Source organism: Lithobates pipiens, unplaced genomic scaffold, assembly GCF_037356315.1.
Source record: "Lithobates pipiens isolate NorthernLeopardFrog02 unplaced genomic scaffold, aLitPip1_a1.2 Scaffold_35, whole genome shotgun sequence".
In the NCBI taxonomy this organism is placed as follows: Eukaryota; Metazoa; Chordata; class Amphibia; order Anura; family Ranidae; genus Lithobates; species Lithobates pipiens.
In genome coordinates this window covers 11,468,712-11,489,249 of record NW_027507811.1, presented here as the reverse complement: position 1 = coordinate 11,489,249, position 20,538 = coordinate 11,468,712, and the positions used below count along the sequence as shown (strand labels likewise).

Here is a 20,538-nt window from a genome sequence, read left to right as displayed (position 1 = left end):
TAGAACGGAGGGGGCATGGAGGAAGAACGGAGGGGGACAGTAGAATGGAGGGGGCATGGAGGAAGAACAGAGGGGGCATGGAGCAGGAACTCGACGGGGACAGCAGAACGGAGGAGACATGGAGGAAGAATGGAGGGGGACAGGAGAATGGAGGAAGCATGTGGGAAGAACGGAGGGGGAAAGCAGAACGGAGGGGGCATGGAGGAAGAACGGAGGGGGACAGTAGAACGGAGGGGGCATGGAGGAAGAACGGAGGGGGACAGTAGAACAGAGGGGGCATGGAGGAAGAACGGAGGGGGACAGTAGAACGGAGGGGGCATGGAGGAGGAACAGAGGGGGACAGTAGAACGGAGGGGGCATGGAGGAGGAAACGAGGGGGACAGCGGAACGGAGGGGGCATGGAGGAAGAATGGAGGGGGACAGCAGAACGGAGGGGGCATGGAGGAAGAACGGAGGGGGCAGGAGAACGGAGGGGGCATGGAGGAAGAACGGAGGGGGACAGCGGAACGGAGGGGGCATGGAGGAAGAATGGAGGGGCACAGTAGAACGGGGGGGGCATGTGGGAAGAACGGAGGGGGTAAGCAGAACAGAGGTGGCATGGAGGAAGAATGGAGGGGGCATGGAGGAAGAATGGAGGGGGCATGGAGGAAGAATGGAGGGGGCATGTGGGAAGAACGGAGGGGGACAGCAGAACGGAGGGGGCATGGAGGAAGAATGGAGGGGGACAGGAGAACGGAGGGGGCGTGGAGGATGCGGTGACAGTCAGCAGTCATCGTGTGGGGAGAGTTAAAAGGACCAATCGCCGCTGTATAGATTTCACTAAAGCAGCTGAAATCCTCAGGGGGAGAAGCCTGTAACTCCCCCACACACCGATCACCCCTGACTGTCCAGGTATCGGGTTAAGCATCAGGAGCATTTGCCCGAGTACAAGTACTTGGGCAAATGCTCTTTATCGGTGCCGATACCAATACTAGTATCGGTACAACCCTAGCTTAGACAATCCACAAAGTACACACCCCTCTGGACATCACTGCTTCAGCTCTGCCCCTCCCCAAAAACCCGCTGTCGGCTGATGTCACAGAGCTGGTCCAGGCTCTGCAGGGATCATGACCAGTAGTGGTTTAGGTGACAATAAAACCATGGCTCAAATTCCTACTTTTTTTGCCCTCTTACTACAAATGTAAATGATCCCTTACATTGGGGACATATATATTTATCAGATTAGTAAAAAAACAAAAACCTTTATAGTAACATGAGGGGGGGAGGGAATGTTCACTTTCCATATATTGAGCTCAGAGCCCGATAACCGGCATTGATGTCTCTCTCTCCCCTCCTTCTTCTCTCGCACTGAATGATACACAGCCGATCTACTCCTTCTCCCCCCTCCCCTCTCCTGTGTGTGCTCCAGGGAAATCAAGTGTGAAGCTAAGGAGCTCACGCTTTCCGCAGTATACACACAGGAGAGGGGAGGGGGCGAAGGAGCAGATCGGCTGTGTATTATTCAGTGGGAGAGAGAGACATCAATGCCGACTCTGATGTCACCGATTGCTAGACGCAAGGCAGTAATAGCAACCAGTGGCCGGGAGTAGACTCAGTAGGTGGAGGCGGAGCCAGCAACACAGCGGCTCAGTCCATGCCTGTCCCCTGCATTCCCAGTGTCTGTTTTTTTTTCAGTTGGGGGGCACATAGGAGGGCAAAGTATAATGTTGGGGGGCCATTGGCCCCCTCTGGCCCCCCCCTAGTGACGCCACTGACCTAGGCACCTGGAGTATGTGCCTTGGGTCTTCTTTTCCATGCTCGGGTTCAGCAAGATCTCTGACAGAGCAATTCTCCTGGTGTTGATCTAAAAGACAGTTCTCGTTGTTTCCTCACTCTCTGACTAAGGTCCATGAATAAAGAAATGATCTGGTAGGAGATCAGAGGACCCATTTACTAGTTACCTTGAGGGGGGAATTGTAAGATCTTCAGAGACAAAGCTGCCTGATGTGGGCGGAGTCCTGGTTTAGGGGAACCAATCAGCTCATGTCTAGTAATAATCTTTGTATTTCTATTTTAGTAGATGGACGGGAGATGAGGAAAACCTCAGAGGATTGTCTCACTTTGTCTCCAGACTGTAAAGTAGAAGATGAGGACATCACACAGTATAGTCCAGGAGAAAACCCGACTACCTCAAATGTCCATCCGGCACCACACAGTGTAGATGGACCATCGTATTCCTCTTATCCTGAGGAACCTCAGACTGTGCGGGACGGTGCCGGACCATCGTATTCCTCTTATCCCGAGGAACCTCAGACTGTGCGGGACGGTGCCGGACCATCGTATTCCTCTTATCCCGAGGAACCTCAGACTGTGAGGGACGGTGCCGGACCATCGTATTCCTCTTATCCCGAGGAACCTCAGACTGTGCGGGACGGTGCCGGACCATCGTATTCCTCTTATCCTGAGGAACCTCAGACTGTGCGGGACGGTGCCGGACCATCGTATTCCTCTTATCCTAAGGAACCTCAGACTGTGCGGGACGGTGCCGGACCATCGTATTCCTCTTATCCTAAGGAACCTCAGACTGTGTGGGACGGTGCCGGACCATCGTATTCCTCTTATCCTGAGGAACCTCAGACTGTGCGGGACGGTGCCGGACCATCGTATTCCTCTTATCCTGAGGAACCTCAGACTGTGCGGGACGGTGCCGGACCATCGTATTCCTCTTATCCTGAGGAACCTCAGACTGTGCGGGACGGTGCCGGACCATCGTATTCCTCTTATCCCGAGGAACCTCAGACTGTGCGGGACGGTGCCGGACCATCGTATTCCTCTTATCCTGAGGAACCTCAGACTGTGAGGGACGGTGCCGGACCATCGTATTCCTCTTATCCTGAGGAACCTCAGACTGTGCGGGACGGTGCTGTTTTTCCAACAAATAGGTTTTCTTGTACTGAGTGCGGGATGGGTTTTACAGAGAAGTCCAATCTTTCCATACATCAGAGGTCTCACACACAGGAAAAGCTATATTCCTGTTCTGAGTGCGGGAAATGTTTTGTAAAAAAATCACATTTTGTCACACATCAGAGGTCTCACAAGGGGAAAAAGTCGTACTCCTGTCCTGAGTGTGGAAAATATTTTTCAAATAAGGCACTTCTTCACAGACATCTGAGGTCCCACACGGGTGAGAAGCCGTATTCTTGTTCTGTGTGTGGAAAATGTTTTTCATTGAAGTCACATCTTTCCAGACATCAGGGATTACACATGGCTAAGAAGTCATATTCCTGTCGTGAGTGCGGAAAATGTTTTTCACGTAGTTGCAGTCTTTACAGACACCAGAGATTGCACACGGGGGAAAAATTACTTTCCTGTCCTGAGTGTGGAAAATGTTTCTCAAGTAAATCCAGTCTTTACAGCCATCAGAGGTTGCACACGGGTGAGAAGCCGTATTCCTGTCCTGAGTGCGGTAAATGTTTTTCGAATAAGTCTGGTCTTTCCTATCATCAGATTTCACACATGACTGAGAAGCCGTATTCCTGTCCAGAGTGTGGAACTTGTTTCACACAAAAATCAGAACTTGTCAGACATCAGAGGTCTCACACGGGTGAGAAGCTGTATTCCTGTTCTGAGTGCGGGAAAAGTTTTTTAATTAAAGCACAACTTCTCACACATCAGAGGTCTCACACAGGGGAAAAACCATACTCCTGTCCTGAGTGTGGAATATGTTTCTCAAGTAAATCCAGTCTTTACAGACATCAGAGGTTGCACACGGGTGAGAAGTCGTATTCCTGTCCTGAGTGCGAGAAATGTTTTTCAAGGAATTCCCATCTTTACAACCATCAGAGGTTGCACACGGGTGAGAAGCCATATTCCTGTCCTGAGTGTGGAAAATGTTTCTCAAGTAAATCCAGTCTTTACAGACATCAGAGATTGCATACGGGTGAGAAGCCATATTCCTGTCCTGAGTGTGGAAAATGTTTCTCAAGTAAATCCAGTCTTTACAGCCATCAGAGGTCGCACACGGGTGAGAAGCCGTATTCCTGTCCTGAGTGCGGTAAATGTTTTTCGAGTAAGTCCAGTCTTTCCTATCATCAGAGTTCACACATGACTGAGAAGCCGTATTCCTGTCTTGAGTGTGGAACTTGTTTCGCACACAAATCGGAACTTGGCAGACATGAAAGGTCTCACACGGGTGAGAAGCCACATTCCTGTTCTGAGTGCGGGAAACGTTTTTTAATTAAAGCACAACTTCTCACACATCAGAGGTCTCACACGGGGGAAAAACCGTACTCCTGTTCTGAGTGCGGGAAATGTTTTTCAAACAAGTCCACTCAAAAGAGACATCAGAGGTCGCACACGGGTGAGAAGCCGTATTCCTGTCCTGAGTGTGGAAAATGTTTTTCAAGGAAGACCCATCTTTTCAGACATCAGGGATTACACATGGCTGAGAAGTCATATTCCTGTCGTGTGTGCGGAAAATGTTTTTCATGCAATTCCAGTCTTTACAGCCATCAGAGATTGCACACGGGAGAAAAGTCACTTTCCTGTCCTGAGTGTGGAAAATGTTTCTCATGCAAATCCAGTCTCTACAGCCATCAGAGGTCGCACACGGGTGAGAAGCCGTATTCCTGTCCTGAGTGCGGTAAATGTTTTTCAAACAAGTCCACTCAAAAGAGACACCAGAGGTCACACACGGGTGAGAAGCCGTATTCCTGTCCTGAGTGCGGGAAATGTTTTTCAAGGAATTCCCATCTTTCCAGACATCAGAAATTGCACACGGGGAAAGAAGCCGTATTCTTGCCCCGAGTGCAGGAAACCTTTTTCAGAGAAGTCCCATCTTTCCAGACATCAGAGATCTCACTTGGGGGAGAAGCCCCTTCCTTGTCCTGAGTGAGGGAATTGTGCGGAAAATGTTTTTCATTCCAGTCCAGTCTTTGCAGACATCAGAGATTGCACACGGGGGAGAAGCGATATTCCTGTCCTGAGTGAGGGAATTGCTGTTCACTGAAGTCCTGTCTTGTATATCAGGGGGTCCCACACAACCCTGGAGGTGTATTAGTGAGTGCGGGAAATGTCTTGTATATGAATGTTGCTGGACATGTGGGGAAGAAGCAATACACCTCAGATATACTCCATGGCTGATCTTCATCATGGAGGAAACAGTTGATAAGGAGATCAGAGATCACCAAAGACATAGATGAAGTGTTGTACCGTGTCGACCATTGATAGCAGGAGAAAAATAAAAATGGACTCCTTACCTCTCATTGGCTGAGTACATTTTGTGGTGTAAAATCTTGCAAGAGGTCTGTTTTCTTTAGTTGTCTTTCAGGACGAAACGCGTTCACCCCACCACTTAAAAGGCGGCCCTCTAGGCCTTTTAAAATAAAAATGGAGTCATTACCGCTCATTGGCTGAGGACATTTTGTGGTGGAAGATTTCACAAACACTTACAGGTCTTTTTACAAAAAAAATTGTTGAACAAATGCGACACGCATGAGCTGTGACAAATGTAGGTCGTAGTTTATCTATAACCATTGGCACCTTCCAGTGGCCATAATGTGGAGTTACGTTTTTTTTTTTTTTTAGGAAAAATGTCAAATTATGACCACTAGAGGAAGCTGACGATTATAGGAAATCACTACGTTTATTGAAATGTGGTCAGAATTTTTCATGGCTGGATGAATACTTGTCAGATTTGCCAAAAGATTATAGATGCCTTCATTTAATTTTTTTTCGTAAGGCGTGGTTTTATACAAATAAATGAGCTGTGATACTTGAGAGTACAGTGACACATTGACAGCATTGCTTGGATGGAGATTGTGACCATAAAGTGGAAGTCTTTTCTTTTTTTTAACAAGTACCTACAGGTAAGTCTTATTATAAAAAAAAAAAACTACAATGTAGCGGTAAAGTAATACAAATTACTTATTTTTAAAAACATGATCACATAGTAAAAAAGAGCAATATAGGGAACCTGACAACCTCACCCTACGCGTTTCATCCCATAGGACTTCAACAGGGGCTTCAGTAAGAATTGGAAGAAGAAAATGTGTATATTTATCAGTCTACACATTCATTTATATCTCATTTTCAACCCGTGCCGAGATAGTCCGCAAGCTCCCCTTTTTCCTGGTGGTTCTAGTCGGGGACCAGACTCCCAAATCTGATTAAAAAGTGTTCCTTTAATTTTTTTGAGCAGCGTATAATAAGACTTAAAAGGATATATAAGGAAAAATGATTGCGCTAACCTACAAAAAAAGTGAAAAAAGCAGCTACACACGAATGTGACCAAATTCATATACAAACGAAAAACGACAATGTAGCACTAAAGTAATAGAAATAAAGAAAGGTGAAGTGACTAACACCAAAAAGGACACTATAAAGTCCAAATCATAAACAAGTGAATTAGTCCTTGAAATCCACATGGAACTCAGATGTAATATTTCACACAGTGTATGAACCAAGGGGTGATCCCCAAGGCATTTCACGTCAGTGACATCAAGGCGAGTGGAAAAGAACAAAAGAATGGGTACTCTTACTGAAGCCCCTGTTGAAGTCCTATGGGATGAAACGCGTAGGGTGAGGTTGTCATGTTCCCTATATTGCTCTTTTTTACTATGTGTCCGCAAGCTCCCCTTTTTCCTGGTGGTTCTGGTCGGGGACCAGACTCCCAAATCTCTATCCCACTTAATTCGGATGATGGTACTTTGGGTATTTGTTTTACTTTATTTACACATTGTGTGAGGCCACATACATTCTTCTACTTCTTAATCAGAGTATAGAAACAAGTCAAGGAAACTCCTGGGATATGGATCTGGTCAGGTAGGTAGCAGAGGAGGGTTGTTAATCAGTTTCAGCTGCTTTGCTGTTAATGAAATTCACAACAGTTGAACTAGATGGGCAACAATGAGACGACCTCCAAAACAGGAATGGTTTTACAGGTGGAGGCCACTGATATTTTTTTTTATTCCCTACTCATCTTTTCCATTTTTCTCTAGCATGTGGCTAGGGTCAGTGTCACTACTGGTGGCATGAGGCCATACCTGGATCCAATAGAGGCAGAACAGCTCCTCTAGGGTGGCACATCAATATGTTCCATTGCCAGAAGGTTTGCTGTGTCTCCCAACACAGTCTCAAGAGCTTGGAGGAGATTCCAGGAGACAGGCAGTTATTCTAGGAGAGCTGGACAGGGCCTTAGAAGGTCCTTAACCCACCAGCAGGACCGGTATCTGCTCCTTTGTGCAAGGAGGAGCAGGCTGAGCACTGCCAGAGCCCTACATTATGACCTCCAGCAGGCCACTGGTGTGAATGTCTCTGACCAAACAGAGTTCATGAGGGTGGCCTGAGGGCCCTACGTCTTCTAGCGGGCCCTGTGCTCACTGTCCGGCACTGTGGAGCTCGGTTGACACAGGGCCCGATGTCTTCTAGCGGGCCCTGTGCTCACTGTCCGGCACTGTGGTGCTCGGTTGGCATTTGCCATTGAACACCAGAATTGACAGGTCCGCCACTGGCGCCCTGTGCTTTTCACAGATCACTCCTCCATCACCCCATCCTCATCATCCTCCTCTTTTATCTCTTCTTTAACCTCAACTTTAGAATCTCTCAGGTTTCCACTCTGAATATATAATAAAAATGAATTCAATTGTAACAATGCAGATAATGTACAGATCCTAATGATACTATCAGTGATTGTTCCTCACCTACCTGATGATGGTGGGGGATGGTGTGACCTTCCTGTGTGGAATCCCGGGAATACAGAGGACGGGGACATCTCTCTGGTGGGTTCCCATTACTGGACCCATCTGTAGGAAACACACACACTGACTGAATACATTGTTTCTATGTGTTTATCAGATGATGGGGGATCTAGGTGGAGCCTCCGTACTGCTCTCTCCTTGATGCCGCGTACACACAAGCGGAATGTCCGACAGAAAAAGTCAGATGGAAGCTTTTCATCGTATATTCCGATCGTGTGTATGCCTCATCAGACTTTTTTTTTGTTTTCGAAAATTCTGACGGACCTAGAAATGGAACATGTTCTAAATATTTCCGACGGAACCAATTCCTATCGGGAAAACCGCTCGACTGTATGCTGTTTCTGACGGACCAAAAACGAGGCATGCTCTGAAGCAAGTACGAGACGGAAGCTATTGGCTACTGTCTATTGAACTTCCTTTTTCTAGTCCCGTCGTACGTGTTGTACGTCACAGCGTTCTTGACGGTCAGACTTTGGTGTGATCGTGTGTACGCAAGACAGTTTCAGCGGAATTCCTTTGGGAACCCCGTCGTAAAAAACCTTCAGAGTTTATTGCGACGAGAAAACCGGTCGTGTGTACGGGGCATTACAATAAAGTCTCCTCTTACCCGGTGATGTGAGGGGCGGCTGATTGTCCATCATGACGTCCTTGTAGAGATCCTTGTGTCCTTCTAAATACTCCCACTCCTCCATGGAGAAATAGACAGTGACATCCTGACACCTTATAGGAACCTGACACACACACAATGATACAGTCACCATCCAGACACATCCCTTGTCTGTTACTGGATAATGTCCCAGAATTCCCAGAATCCTCCTCACCTCTCCTGTCAGCAGCTCGGTGATCTCCTCTGTGAATTCTAGAATTTTCATTTTGATTCTCTATTATGTCAGGGAGGAAGGTGGAGGAATGTGATGGTCCGATGATCACCAGACTTCACAGGAGGAAAACTCTAGAATTAAGTATTAATTAAAAAATAAAAATAAATCAAGTGACCCTCCTAGAATCCCCCCCACCTCTCTGGTCAGGTCTGTGGTTTATTAATTAATATAAGAGTGTTGTGTGATCTGAAGTGGTTATTCTACATGTCCACACTATATATGTGTATATCATCATTTGCTGGAGATAAAAGACGTCACAGTGACTATGGAGGAAGAGGACGGAACATGATGGGCGGGGGTTACTGGGTGTAAATAGAAAATAAGATCTTATTACCTTCGTCTGCTTGCCACTGTAGTGTCACAGTTTGATGCCTATCACAGGATGGTGCGGAAGTGACGTTGTTGCGTACTGCGCATGCGCGATGCGCTCCAAACGCTCGCGCCGTGCGTTCCAACATAGTTTCGGCAATACAGTTCAGCGAAACCATCACATAATGTTACGGAAGTGATGTTACACACAACACAAACACGGGCCACGTTGTTGCGTACTGCGCATGCGCGATGCGTTCCAAACACTTGCGCCGTGCGTTCCAACATAGTTTCGGCAATACAGTTCAGCGAAACCATCACATAATGTTACGGAAGTGAAGTTACACACAACACAAACACTGGGCCGTTCGTTACAACACTAATACTTCCCTTGTTACCTAGTAGGTTTTGCATTGCTGGGACTTGTAGTGCCTATCCTGAGCTACATGCTTCAATGTTCAGTGTCCTCATCCCTATCCCCCAGCTTCAATGTTCAGTGTCCATCCTTATCCCCGTGCTTCAATGTTCAGTGTCCTCATCCTTATCCCCGAGCTTCAATGTTCAGTGTCCATCCTTATCCCCGTGCTTCAATGTTCAGTGTCCTCATCCCTATCCGCGAGCTTCAATGTTCAGTGTCCTCATCCTTATCCCTGTGCTTCAATGTTCAGTGTCCTCATCCCTATCCCCATGCTTCAATGTTCAGTGTCCTCATCCCTATCCGCGAGCTTCAATGTTCAGTGTCCTCATCCTTATCCCTGTGCTTCAATGTTCAGTGTCCTCATCCCTATCCCCATGCTTCAATGTTCAGTGTCCTCATCCCTATCCGCGAGCTTCAATGTTCAGTGTCCTCATCCTTATCCCTGTGCTTCAATGTTCAGTGTCCTCATCCCTATCCCCATGCTTCAATGTTCAGTGTCCTCATCCCTATCCGCGAGCTTCAATGTTCAGTGTCCTCATCCTTATCCCTGTGCTTCAATGTTCAGTGTCCTCATCCCTATCCCCATGCTTCAATGTTCAGTGTCCTCATCCCGATCCGCAAGCTTCAATGTTCAGTGTCCTCATCCTTATCCCTGTGCTTCAATGTTCAGTGTCCTCATCCCTATCCGCAAGCTTTAAATGTTCAGTGTCCTCATCCTTATCCCTGTGCTTCAATGTTCAGTGTCCTCATCCTTATCCCTGAGCTTCAATGTTCAGTGTCCTCATCCCTATCCCCCTGCTTCAATGTTCAGTGTCCTCATCCCTATCCCCGAGCTTCAATGTTCAGTGTCCATCCTTATCCCTGTGCTTCAATGTTCAGTGTCCTCATCCCTATCCGCAAGCTTCAATGTTCAGTGTCCTCATCCTTATCCCCATGCTTCGATGTTCAGTGTCCTCATCGAAGCAGGGGGATAAGGATGAGGACACTGAACATTGAAGCTCGCGGATAGGGATGAGGACACTGAACATTGAAGCAGGGGGATAGGGATGAGGACACTGAACATTGAAGCTCGGGGATAAGGATGAGGACACTGAACATTGAAGCTCGCGGATAGGGATGAGGACACTGAACATTGAAGCTCGCGGATAGGGATGAGGACACTGAACATTGAAGCAGGGGGATAAGGATGAGGACACTGAACATTGAAGCTCGCGGATAGGGATGAGGACACTGAACATTGAAGCAGGGGGATAGGGATGAGGACCCTGAACATTGAAGCAGGGGGATAAGGATGAGGACACTGAACATTGAAGCAGGGGGATAGGGATGAGGACACTGAACATTGAAGCAGGGGGATAGGGATGAGGACACTGAACATTGAAGCACAGGGATAAGGATGAGGACACTGAACATTGAAGCTCGCGGATAGGGATGAGGACACTGAACATTGAAGCATGGGGATAGGGATGAGGACACTGAACATTGAAGCACAGGGATAAGGATGAGGACACTGAACATTGAAGCTCGCGGATAGGGATGAGGACACTGAACATTGAAGCACGGGGATAAGGATGGACACTGAACATTGAAGCTCGGGGATAAGGATGAGGACACTGAACATTGAAGCACGGGGATAAGGATGGACACTGAACATTGAAGCATGGGGATAGGGATGAGGACACTGAACATTGAAGCATGTAGCTCAGGATAGGCACTACAAGTCCCAGCAATGCAAAACCTACTAGGTAACAAGGGAAGTATTAGTGTTGTAACGAACGGCCCAGTGTTTGTGTTGTGTGTAACTTCACTTCCGTAACATTATGTGATGGTTTCGCTGAACTATATTGCCGAAACTATGTTGGAACGCACGGCGCAAGTGTTTGGAACGCATCGCGCATGCGCAGTACGCAACAACGTGGCCGTGTTTGTGTTGTGTGTAACATCACTTCCGTAACATTATGTGATGGTTTCGCTGAACTGTATTGCCGAAACTATGTTGGAACGCACGGCGCGAGCGTTTGGAGCGCATCGCGCATGCGCAGTACGCAACAACGTCACTTCCGCACCATCCTGTGATAGGCATCAAACTGTGACACTACACCACTTCCAGCAATGTCTCCTCTCTACTTCCTCCTGACTCAACTCTCACCAGGAACTTCCTGTCTGTACCTGATATCACTTCCTGTGTTCCATAGAGACATCCTATCTGTACATGAAGAAAAAAAAACATAAGATTGGTCAGATACTAATTGGTATCATTCTCTGTGCTAGACTAGGTCTTGGTCACAGAGAAAAGGTTGATGTTGCTCATACTATATGTAACCCTCATCTACATCATGGACATTTTATTCTGCCTCTTAGTAAATATGATAGTGTGGCCCTCTTTTGGGGGGGGGGGGGGGGGGGGGGATTGTCCTTCCCAAGCAGGATATTGCTCTAAACCCCTAGGGTAAATACAAGAACCTGAACCTTCACGAAGTGCAAGAGTGGGATTGATAATGCATTTGGCAGTGACTCCACCCAGGACAGGGCCTTCACCCAGGACATTGCCCCGACCCAGGGAATAGTGACCACTCTGCTCAGGGCCACCCACCCAGGATAGGGCCTCCGCCCAGGACAGTGCCACCACCTAAGATACGACCTCCACTCAGGACAGAACCGCACCACACCCAGGGCAGTGCCTTCACTCAGGACAAGGCCTCCACCCATGACAGAGCCCCTACCCAGGACAGTGCCTCTACTCAGGACAGGGCCTCCACCAAGGAAAGTGCCTCTACCCAGTACAGGATCTCTACCCAGGACAGGGCCTCCATCCAGTACAGAGACCCCACCCAGAAAAGTGTCACCACTGAGGAAAGGGCCCCCATCCAGGACATTGCCTCCGCCTAGGACAGTTCCCCCACCTAGGATAGGACCCCCACCCAGAACAGAACCCCCACACAGGACTGGGTCATCACCCAGGACAGGGACACCACCCAGTACAGTGTCTTCACGCAGGACAGAGTCCCCACCCAGGACAGTGCCTCCACCCACGATAGTGCCTCTACTCAGAACAGGACCCCCAACCAGGACAGGGCCCCCAACCAGAACAGTGCCTCCACCCAGGACAGGGCCCCCATCCACCCAGGACAGTGCCTCCACAAAGGACAGAGCCTCCACTCAGTACAGTGCCTCCACCCAATATTGGGCTTCCACGCAAAATAGGGCCCCCACCCATGAAAGTGCCTCCACCTAAAATAAGGGCTTCCACCTAGGACAGGAGCTCTACCCATGACAGGCCCTCCACCCAGGACAGGGTCCACACCCAGGACAGGGCCTCCACTTAGGACAGAAGCTCTACCCATGACAGGTCTCCCACCCTGGACATGGCCTTCACCCAGGACACTGCTTCCACCCAGGGCAGGGCCCCCACCCAGGACAGTGTCTCCACCAACGACAGGGCCCCCACCCAAGACAGGGGCTCGACCCAAGACAGGGCCTTCACCCAAGATAGGGCCCCCACTTAGGACAGGACAGAGCCCCCATCCAGAACAGTGCCTCCACCCAGGACAGGGCCTCCACTTAGGACAGGAACTTTACCCAGGACAGGGCCCCCACCTGGGACATGTCCTTCACCGAGGACCCTGCTTCCACCCAGGGCAGGGCCCCCACCCAGGACAGTGCCTTCACCCTGGACAGAGCCTTCACCTAGGACAGTGCCCCCACCCAGGTCAGTGCTCCACTCAGGACAGTGCTAATGTGAATCAAGGGCATTTCGTTCCCAAGGACATTAACAAGTACTCTAATCAAGGTAACTGTGTGCAGAAGAACTACTGCGCCCAGCATATATCATCAACCATAAGTATATAGATGTACACCAGGATAGAAATAATACAAGCTTTATATAAGAAGAGCTTAATAATAGTCTATACATCCAGTGTAGAAACAGGGATTATCAGCAAAGGATCAATAGGAGTCCTGGTGGAATTGTGCTCATATGCCCAGGTATATATATTTATTAATAGAGATACCACCAGATGAAATGTTGCAGCAAAGTCCAGTTGCAGGAGCCCCGAGGATGATCAACATGTGGTGTTCATCTTGGTGTCTGAGACCAGAACACAAAGTCTGTGGTGGTGAGGAAATCCTCCATTCGTTGTTCAATCTGCATGGAACGGAGCTCTTCATCAACACAAACTGTGGTATGGCACTGGACCTCAGAGTCAGCCTTGCTACTCTGCGCTTAGTCCCTAGTAGCATCTCTAATCTGTCATGCAATCTGAAGACAAGATCTGCGGTAATGAGCAAACACTTCCACCGTTGTCCAACCAGCCTGGAATGCAGCTTTTCACAAGCAGAAATCATGTTGTGACACTGGAATTCAGAGTAAGCCGGTCTACTCTGCGCTTAGTCCCTAGTAGCGTCTAATCTGTCATGCAGCCTGAAGACATGATCTGCCGTGATGAAGACATTCCAAAATTTTCCAACCAGTCTGGAACACAGCTATTCATCAGTAGAAACCATGGTGTGACACTGGAACTCAGAGTCAGCCTATCTACTCAACGCTTTGTCGCTAGTAGCGTGTAATCTGTCATGCATCCTGAAGACAAGATCTTCATTAATGAGGAAACTGTTCCACCATTGTCCAACCAGCCTGGAATGCAGCTCTTCACCAGCAGGAATCATGGTGCGTTACTGGAACTAAGAATAATCTTATCTACTCTGTGCTTAGCCCCTAGTACCATCTAATCTGTCATGCAACCTGAAGACCAGATCTGTGGTAATGAGGAAACCCTCCACCATTGTCCAGCCAGCCTGGAACGCAACTTTTTTCTGACAAAAACAGTGGTGCGGCACTGGAACTCAGACTTGGCCAATCCACTCTGAGCTTAGTCCCTAGTAGCATCTAGTCTGTCATGCAACCGAACCTCTAGCTACCACAAGTGGCTGTTGGATACCTAACCTGACATTACCAGGGTTGACACCATTTTTATCTTGGGATCAGTTGGAAGCATAGGGGTTAACAGATTATTTACCAGTTATAGAATAATTAAGGTATGATGACTCAAGAAGGAAGGAATGGTGTAGGGGGCTTTTGGATGGGACTGATTGGAGGTGAGGGAGAGAGAATTTTTATGTTTTAGGGAGGGGTTGTTCTGGGTTTTTTATTTTTCTCCTTTTTTTTTTGTTTCTGGGGTTGCTGTGATTAGAATGTAATGTGTTATTGTTGTATGTATTCTGGAAATATTTTTTTTCCATGTATGTTTTATGATGAGTTTGTGATGTAGAAAAAGATATTAATAAACAGATTATTGAAAAAAAAAAACCTGGCTCTATCCTATCCTGGCTATGGAACCCTAAGATAAATCTAGCTATAGAATGCCACACCAGAAGGGACAGGTTTAACCAGACCACAAAAGCTGAAATAAGTGCCGTGTCCCCCTTTAGCAAGGAAATGGATGCTAATAAACTGCAGGAGGTCTGATAAAAAAAGGCAAATGGATTCTAACAGGCTGCAGGAGATCTTCTTAGAAAAAAAGGGAAATGCGTGCTAATAGACTGAAGGAGATCTGCTAAAAATGGAAATGGGTGCTTATAGGCTGCAGGAGATCTGTTTCCTCATCACAGCAGATCTTGTCTTCAGGTTGCATGAAAGAGTAGACACACTAGGAAGCATAAAGTAGGTAGGCTGACTCTGAGTACCAATGTCATACCATGGTTTCTGCTGGTAAAGAGCTCTGTTCCAGGCTAGTTGGAAAACATTTGAAGGATATCCTCATCAGCACATATCTTGTCTTCAGGATGACTCTGAATTCCAGTGTCATGCCATGGTTTTTGCTTATGAAGAGCTACGTTCCAGGCTGGTTGGACTATGGTGGAAGGGTTTTCTCATTACCAAAAACTTGTCTTCAGGTTGCATGACAGATTAGACATTACTAGGGACTAAGCGTAGGGTAGGTAGGCTGACTCTGAGTTCCAGTGTCATACAACAGTTTCTGTTGTTGAAGATCTGTGTTCCAGGCTGGTTGGAAAACAGTTGAAGGATCTCCTCATCACCACATATTTTGTCTTCAGGTCTCTGACACAAATACAAAGGCCACATCAAGATCATCCTCAGGAAGCTGCCACATTTAGTAGTAGTAGCAATACTGCAACTGGATGTTCAACAACAGCAGCCATGGTTTGTGCTGGAAAAGAGCTGCATTCCAAGCTGGTTGGACAATGGTGGAAGGGTTTTCTCATTACCAAAAATCTTGTCTTCAGGTTGCATGGCAGATTAGACACTACTAGGGACCATGCTCTAAGTAGATAGGCTAACTCTGGTGGAACAACAGATGAAGGATCTCCTCATCACCATATATCTTGTCTTCAGGCCTCTGACACAAATACAGACGCAACATCAAGGTCATTCTCAGGAAGCTGCCACATTTAGCAGCAGTAGCAATACTGCAACTGGATGTTCAACTTGGCTGAATACCCTTTTACTTCTGCCGTTCACTGACCCCACAAACAAGAAAAATTGTATCTAAACCTGAATTCAGTCCAAATCCAGATCTCACTCCAAGTGATCTGTTTATTGGTCCTTTATTGGTGACCACTGGGAAAAGGAGCCCCTTATATCCATAGTCAGTGGGAGAAACACATTTTACATCATCATTAAATCCTTGTTCCTGAGAGACAAAAGTTCTCCATTTCTCAAGGAACCCCCTAGAAACCTTTGGAGGAACCCTGGCTGCGAAAGGCTGAACTATATTAGGCAGTAATATATTTGTATTCCCCTTGGTGGGAGTGAAGATGACCCCATCTATAAGGATATACAGTACATACACACACAGCACAAGGGCGTATTCACACTACGAGACGGGCTGTAGTTCCTCTGAGCTCCACAAGATGGTAGTATCACTTCTACCCAGACAGGAAGTCTCTATGGAAGACAGGAAGTGATGTCAGCCACAGACAGGAAGTTCATTGTGGCATGAGGTAGCAAGTTTTCCTCCTGTGAAGTTTGATGTTCATATGATCATCACGTTGCCTCCACCTCCCTTCCTGATAGAATAGAGAAATAAAAAGATTCCTGAAGTCACCACCAAGATCACCGAGCTGCTGACAGGAGAGGTGAGGAGGATTCTGGGACATTATCCAGTAACAGACAAGGGATGTGTCTGGATGGTGACTGTATCATTGTGTGTGTCAGGTTCCTATAAGGTGTCAGGATGTCACTGTCTATTTCTCCATGGAGGAGTGGGAGTATTTAGAAGGACACAAGGATCTCTACAAGGACGTCATGATGGACAATCAGCCGCCCCTCACATCACCGGGTAAGAGGAGACTTTATTGTAAAGGAGAGAGCAGTACGGAGGCTCCACCTAGACCCCCCATCATCTGATAAACACATAGAAACAATGTATTCAGTCAGTGTGTGTGTTTCCTACAGATGGATCCAGTAATGGGAACCCACCAGAGAGATGTCCCCGTCCTCTGTATTCCCGGGATTCCACACCGGAAGATCACACCATCCCCCACCATCATCAGGTAGATGATTGACACCTGGCAGTAGTTATACTTTATACACAAGCATGTTTCTTACAATAAATATTTTATAATATATTGCAGAGTGGAAACCTCGGGGATAGTAATATTGTTCCAAAAGAAGAGTATAAAGAGGAGGATGAGGAGTATGGAGCGATGGAGGACTTTTCAGAAGGACACAAGGATATGATGGAGCCGCCTAATACCAGGAACCCACCAGAGAGATGTCCCCGTCCTCTGTATTCCCGGAATTCCAAACAGGAAGGTCACACCATCCCCCACCATCATCAGGTAGATGATTATCAATTATTGGTAGTTATGATTTATACACAAACATGTTTGTTACAATTAATGTTTTATTATATATTCAGACTGGAAACCTCTGGGATTATAGTATTAATGTTAAAAAAGAGATAAAAGAGGAGGATGGTGAGGATAGTGTAATGAAGAAACGCTCAGGAGGACACACGGATGTCACAATGGAGCCACCTAATACCAGGAACCCACCAGAGAGATGTCCCCGTCCTCTGTATTCCCGGGACTCCACACAGGAAGATCACACCATCCCCCACCATCATCAGGTAGATGTTTGACAATTATTTATAGTTATACTGTATACATCAGCATGTATTTTACAATAAATGTTTTATAATATATTGCAGAGTGGAAAAATCAGAGATTATTATATTGATGTTAAAGAAGAGTATAAAGAGGAGGATGAGGAGTATGGTGTGATGGAGGAGTTTTCAGAAGGACACAAGGATAAGATGGAGCCGCCTAATACCAGGAACCCACCAGAGAGATGTCCCCGTCCTCTGTATTCCCGGGATTCCACACAGGAAGGTCACACCATCCCCCACTGTTACAAGGTTGGTGGGACGGAGAATCTAGAGCATTCACTTACAGAGACAATGTGTGGATTTTTTATGTGATGTCACAATATTAAAGCTCTTATCTTACAGATGATTTTCTCTCTCATTTTCTTGGTTTAGAGTGGAGATCCAATCGATATAGAATTTGAGGTGAAATCAGAAGAAGAAGAAGAGAGGTATGTGAGGGATGATCAGCAGTCTATGGAGGAGGATGGAATAACGGGGACATTTATAGAGGAGGACACTCCTACAGAGATCAGCACAGGTGGGTCATTAACACTAAATCCATTCCTCCACCCATACTGCTCACTGATTGGTCCAGAGTAGGGCGGGGGCTGGGTGATATCAGCATGTAATCCCCTGGTCACTTTCCTGAGCTGTGTTCCCCGTCCTGTATTCCTGGATTTCTCTCCGATAATCTTCCTTCTCTGTGCTGCCGACACAATTTATGTATCTAGACTGGACTTATGGAGATTCTGGGGATCAGATGGCAGCAAAATGTTGATTTTAACCATTGACATTACTCAACCTAGGCATCTGGAGTATGTGTCTTGGGTCTTCTTTCCCATGCTCAGGTCCAGCAAGATCTCTGACAGAGCAATTCTCCTGGTGTTACTTGCTCTAAAAGACAGTTCTCGTTGTTTCCTCCCTCTCTGACTAAGGTCCATGAATAAAGAAATGATCTGGTAGGAGATCAGAGGACCCATTTACTAGTTACCTTGAGGGGGGAATTGTAAGATCTTCAGAGACAAAGCTGCCTGATGTGGGCGGAGTCCTGGTTTAGGGGAACCAATCAGCTGATGTCTAGTAATAATCTTTGTTCTTTCTATTTTAGTAGATGGACGGGAGATGAGGAAAACCTCAGAGGATTGTCTCACTTTGTCTCCAGACTGTAAAGTAGAAGATGAGGACATCACACAGTATAGTCCAGGAGAAAACCCGACTACCTCAAATGTCCATCCGACACCACACAGTGTAGATGGACCATCGTATTCCTCTTATCCCGAGGAACCTCAGACTGTGCGGGACGGTGCCGGACCATCGTATTCCTCTTATCCCGAGGAACCTCAGACTGTGCGGGACGGTGCCGGACCATCGTATTCCTCTTATCCTGAGGAACCTCAGACTGTGCGGGACGGTGCTGTTTTTCCAACAAATAGATTTTCTTGTACTGAGTGCGGGATGGGTTTTACAGAGCAGTCCAATCTTTCCATACATCAGAGGTCCCACACACAGGAAAAGCCATATTCCTGTTCTGAGTGCGGGAAATGTTTTGTAAAAAAATCACGTTTTGTCACACATCAGAGGTCTCACAAAGGGAAAAAGTCGTACTCCTGTCCCGAGTGTGGAAAATATTTTTCAAATAAGGCACTTCTTCATAGACATCTGAGGTCCCACACGGGTGAGAAGCCGTATTCTTGTTCTGTGTGTGGAAAATGTTTTTCAATGAAGTCACATCTTTCCAGACATCAGGGATTACACATGGCTGAGAAGCCATATTCCTGTCCTGAGTGCGGAAAATGTTTTTCATGCAATTCCAGTCTTTACAGACACCAGAGATTGCACACGGGGGAAAAGTCACTTTCCTGTCCTGAGTGTGGAAAATTTTTCTCAAGTAAATCAAGTCTTTACAGCCATCAGAGATTGCACACGGGTGAGAAGCCGTATTCCTGTCCTGAGTGCGGTAAATGTTTTTCAAATAAGTCCAGTCTTTCCTATCATCAGAGTTCACACATGACTGAGAAGCCCTATTCCTGTCCTGAGTGTGGAACTTGTTTCGCACAAAAATCAGAACTCGTCAGACATCAGAGGTCTCACACGGGTGAGAAGCTGTATTCCTGTACTGAGTGCGGGAAAAGTTTTTTAATCAAAGCACAACTTCTCACACATCAGAGGTCTCACACGGGGGAAAAACCGCACTCCTGTTCTGAGTGCGGGAAATGTTTTTCAGACAAGTCCACTCAAAAGAGACATCAGAGGTTGCACACGGGTGAGAAGCCGTATTCCTGTCCTGAGTGCGGGAAATGTTTTTCAAGGAATTCCCATCTTTCCAGACATCAGAAATCACACGCGGGGAAGAAGCCGTATTCTTGCCCTGAGTGCAGGAAACGTTTTTCAGAGAAGTCCCATCTTTCCAGACATCAGAGATCTCACACGGGAGAGAAGCCCCTTTCCAGTCCTGAGTGAGGGAAATGTTCCTCACTGAATTCCTGTCTTCCTGTACATCAGGGGGTCCCACACAACCCTTGAGGTGTATTAGTGAGTGCGGGAAATATCTTGTATATGAATGTTGCTGGACATGTGGGGAAGAAGCACACCCTGATATACACCTCAGATATACTCCATGGCTGATCTTCATCATGGAAGAAACAGTTGATAAGGAGATCAGAGACATGGATGAAGTGTTGTACCGTTCGGCCATTGATAGCAGGAAAAAAATAAAAATTGAGTCCTTACCTCTCATTGGCTGAGTACATTTTGTGGTGTAAACTCTTGCAAGAGGTCTTTTTTCTCAAGTCGTCTTTCAGGACGAAACACGTTAACCCCGCCACTTAAAAGGCGGTCCTCTAGGCCTTTTAAAATGAAAATGGAGTCATTACCTCTCATTGGCTGAGTACATTTTGTGGTGGAAGATTTTACAAACACTTACAGGTCTTCTTTTTACAAAAAAAAATTGTTGAATAAACGTGCCACGCATGAGCTGTGACAAATGTTGGTCGTAGTTTATCTATAACCATTGGCACCTTCCAGTGGCCACAATGTGAAGTTATTTTTTTTTCTTTCCCAAGGTATTTTTTTTTTTTAGGAAAAAT

At 46.8% G+C, this 20,538-nt stretch overlaps 2 protein-coding genes across 2 annotated transcripts in view; both read left to right on the top strand.

Moving 5' to 3' along the window:
• The first annotated feature begins 706 nt into the window (after positions 1-706).
• The window catches only part of LOC143955486 (uncharacterized), a 42,741-nt gene continuing 22,909 nt past the window's right edge, over positions 707-20,538 (top strand). Inside the window, exon 1 of the mRNA XM_077465525.1 lies at positions 707-4,868. Within this exon, the coding sequence (XP_077321651.1) occupies positions 1,984-4,868 (2,885 nt within the window). The 5' untranslated portion in view covers positions 707-1,983. The remainder of the gene's footprint in view (positions 4,869-20,538) is intronic.
• Positions 16,446-20,188, top strand: LOC143955773 (uncharacterized). Its single transcript, XM_077465895.1, has 2 exons — positions 16,446-16,642; positions 18,561-20,188. The coding sequence occupies exons 1-2, from the start codon at positions 16,558-16,560 to the stop codon at positions 19,910-19,912; spliced, it is 1,437 nt and encodes a 478-aa protein (XP_077322021.1). The 5' UTR covers positions 16,446-16,557; the 3' UTR covers positions 19,913-20,188.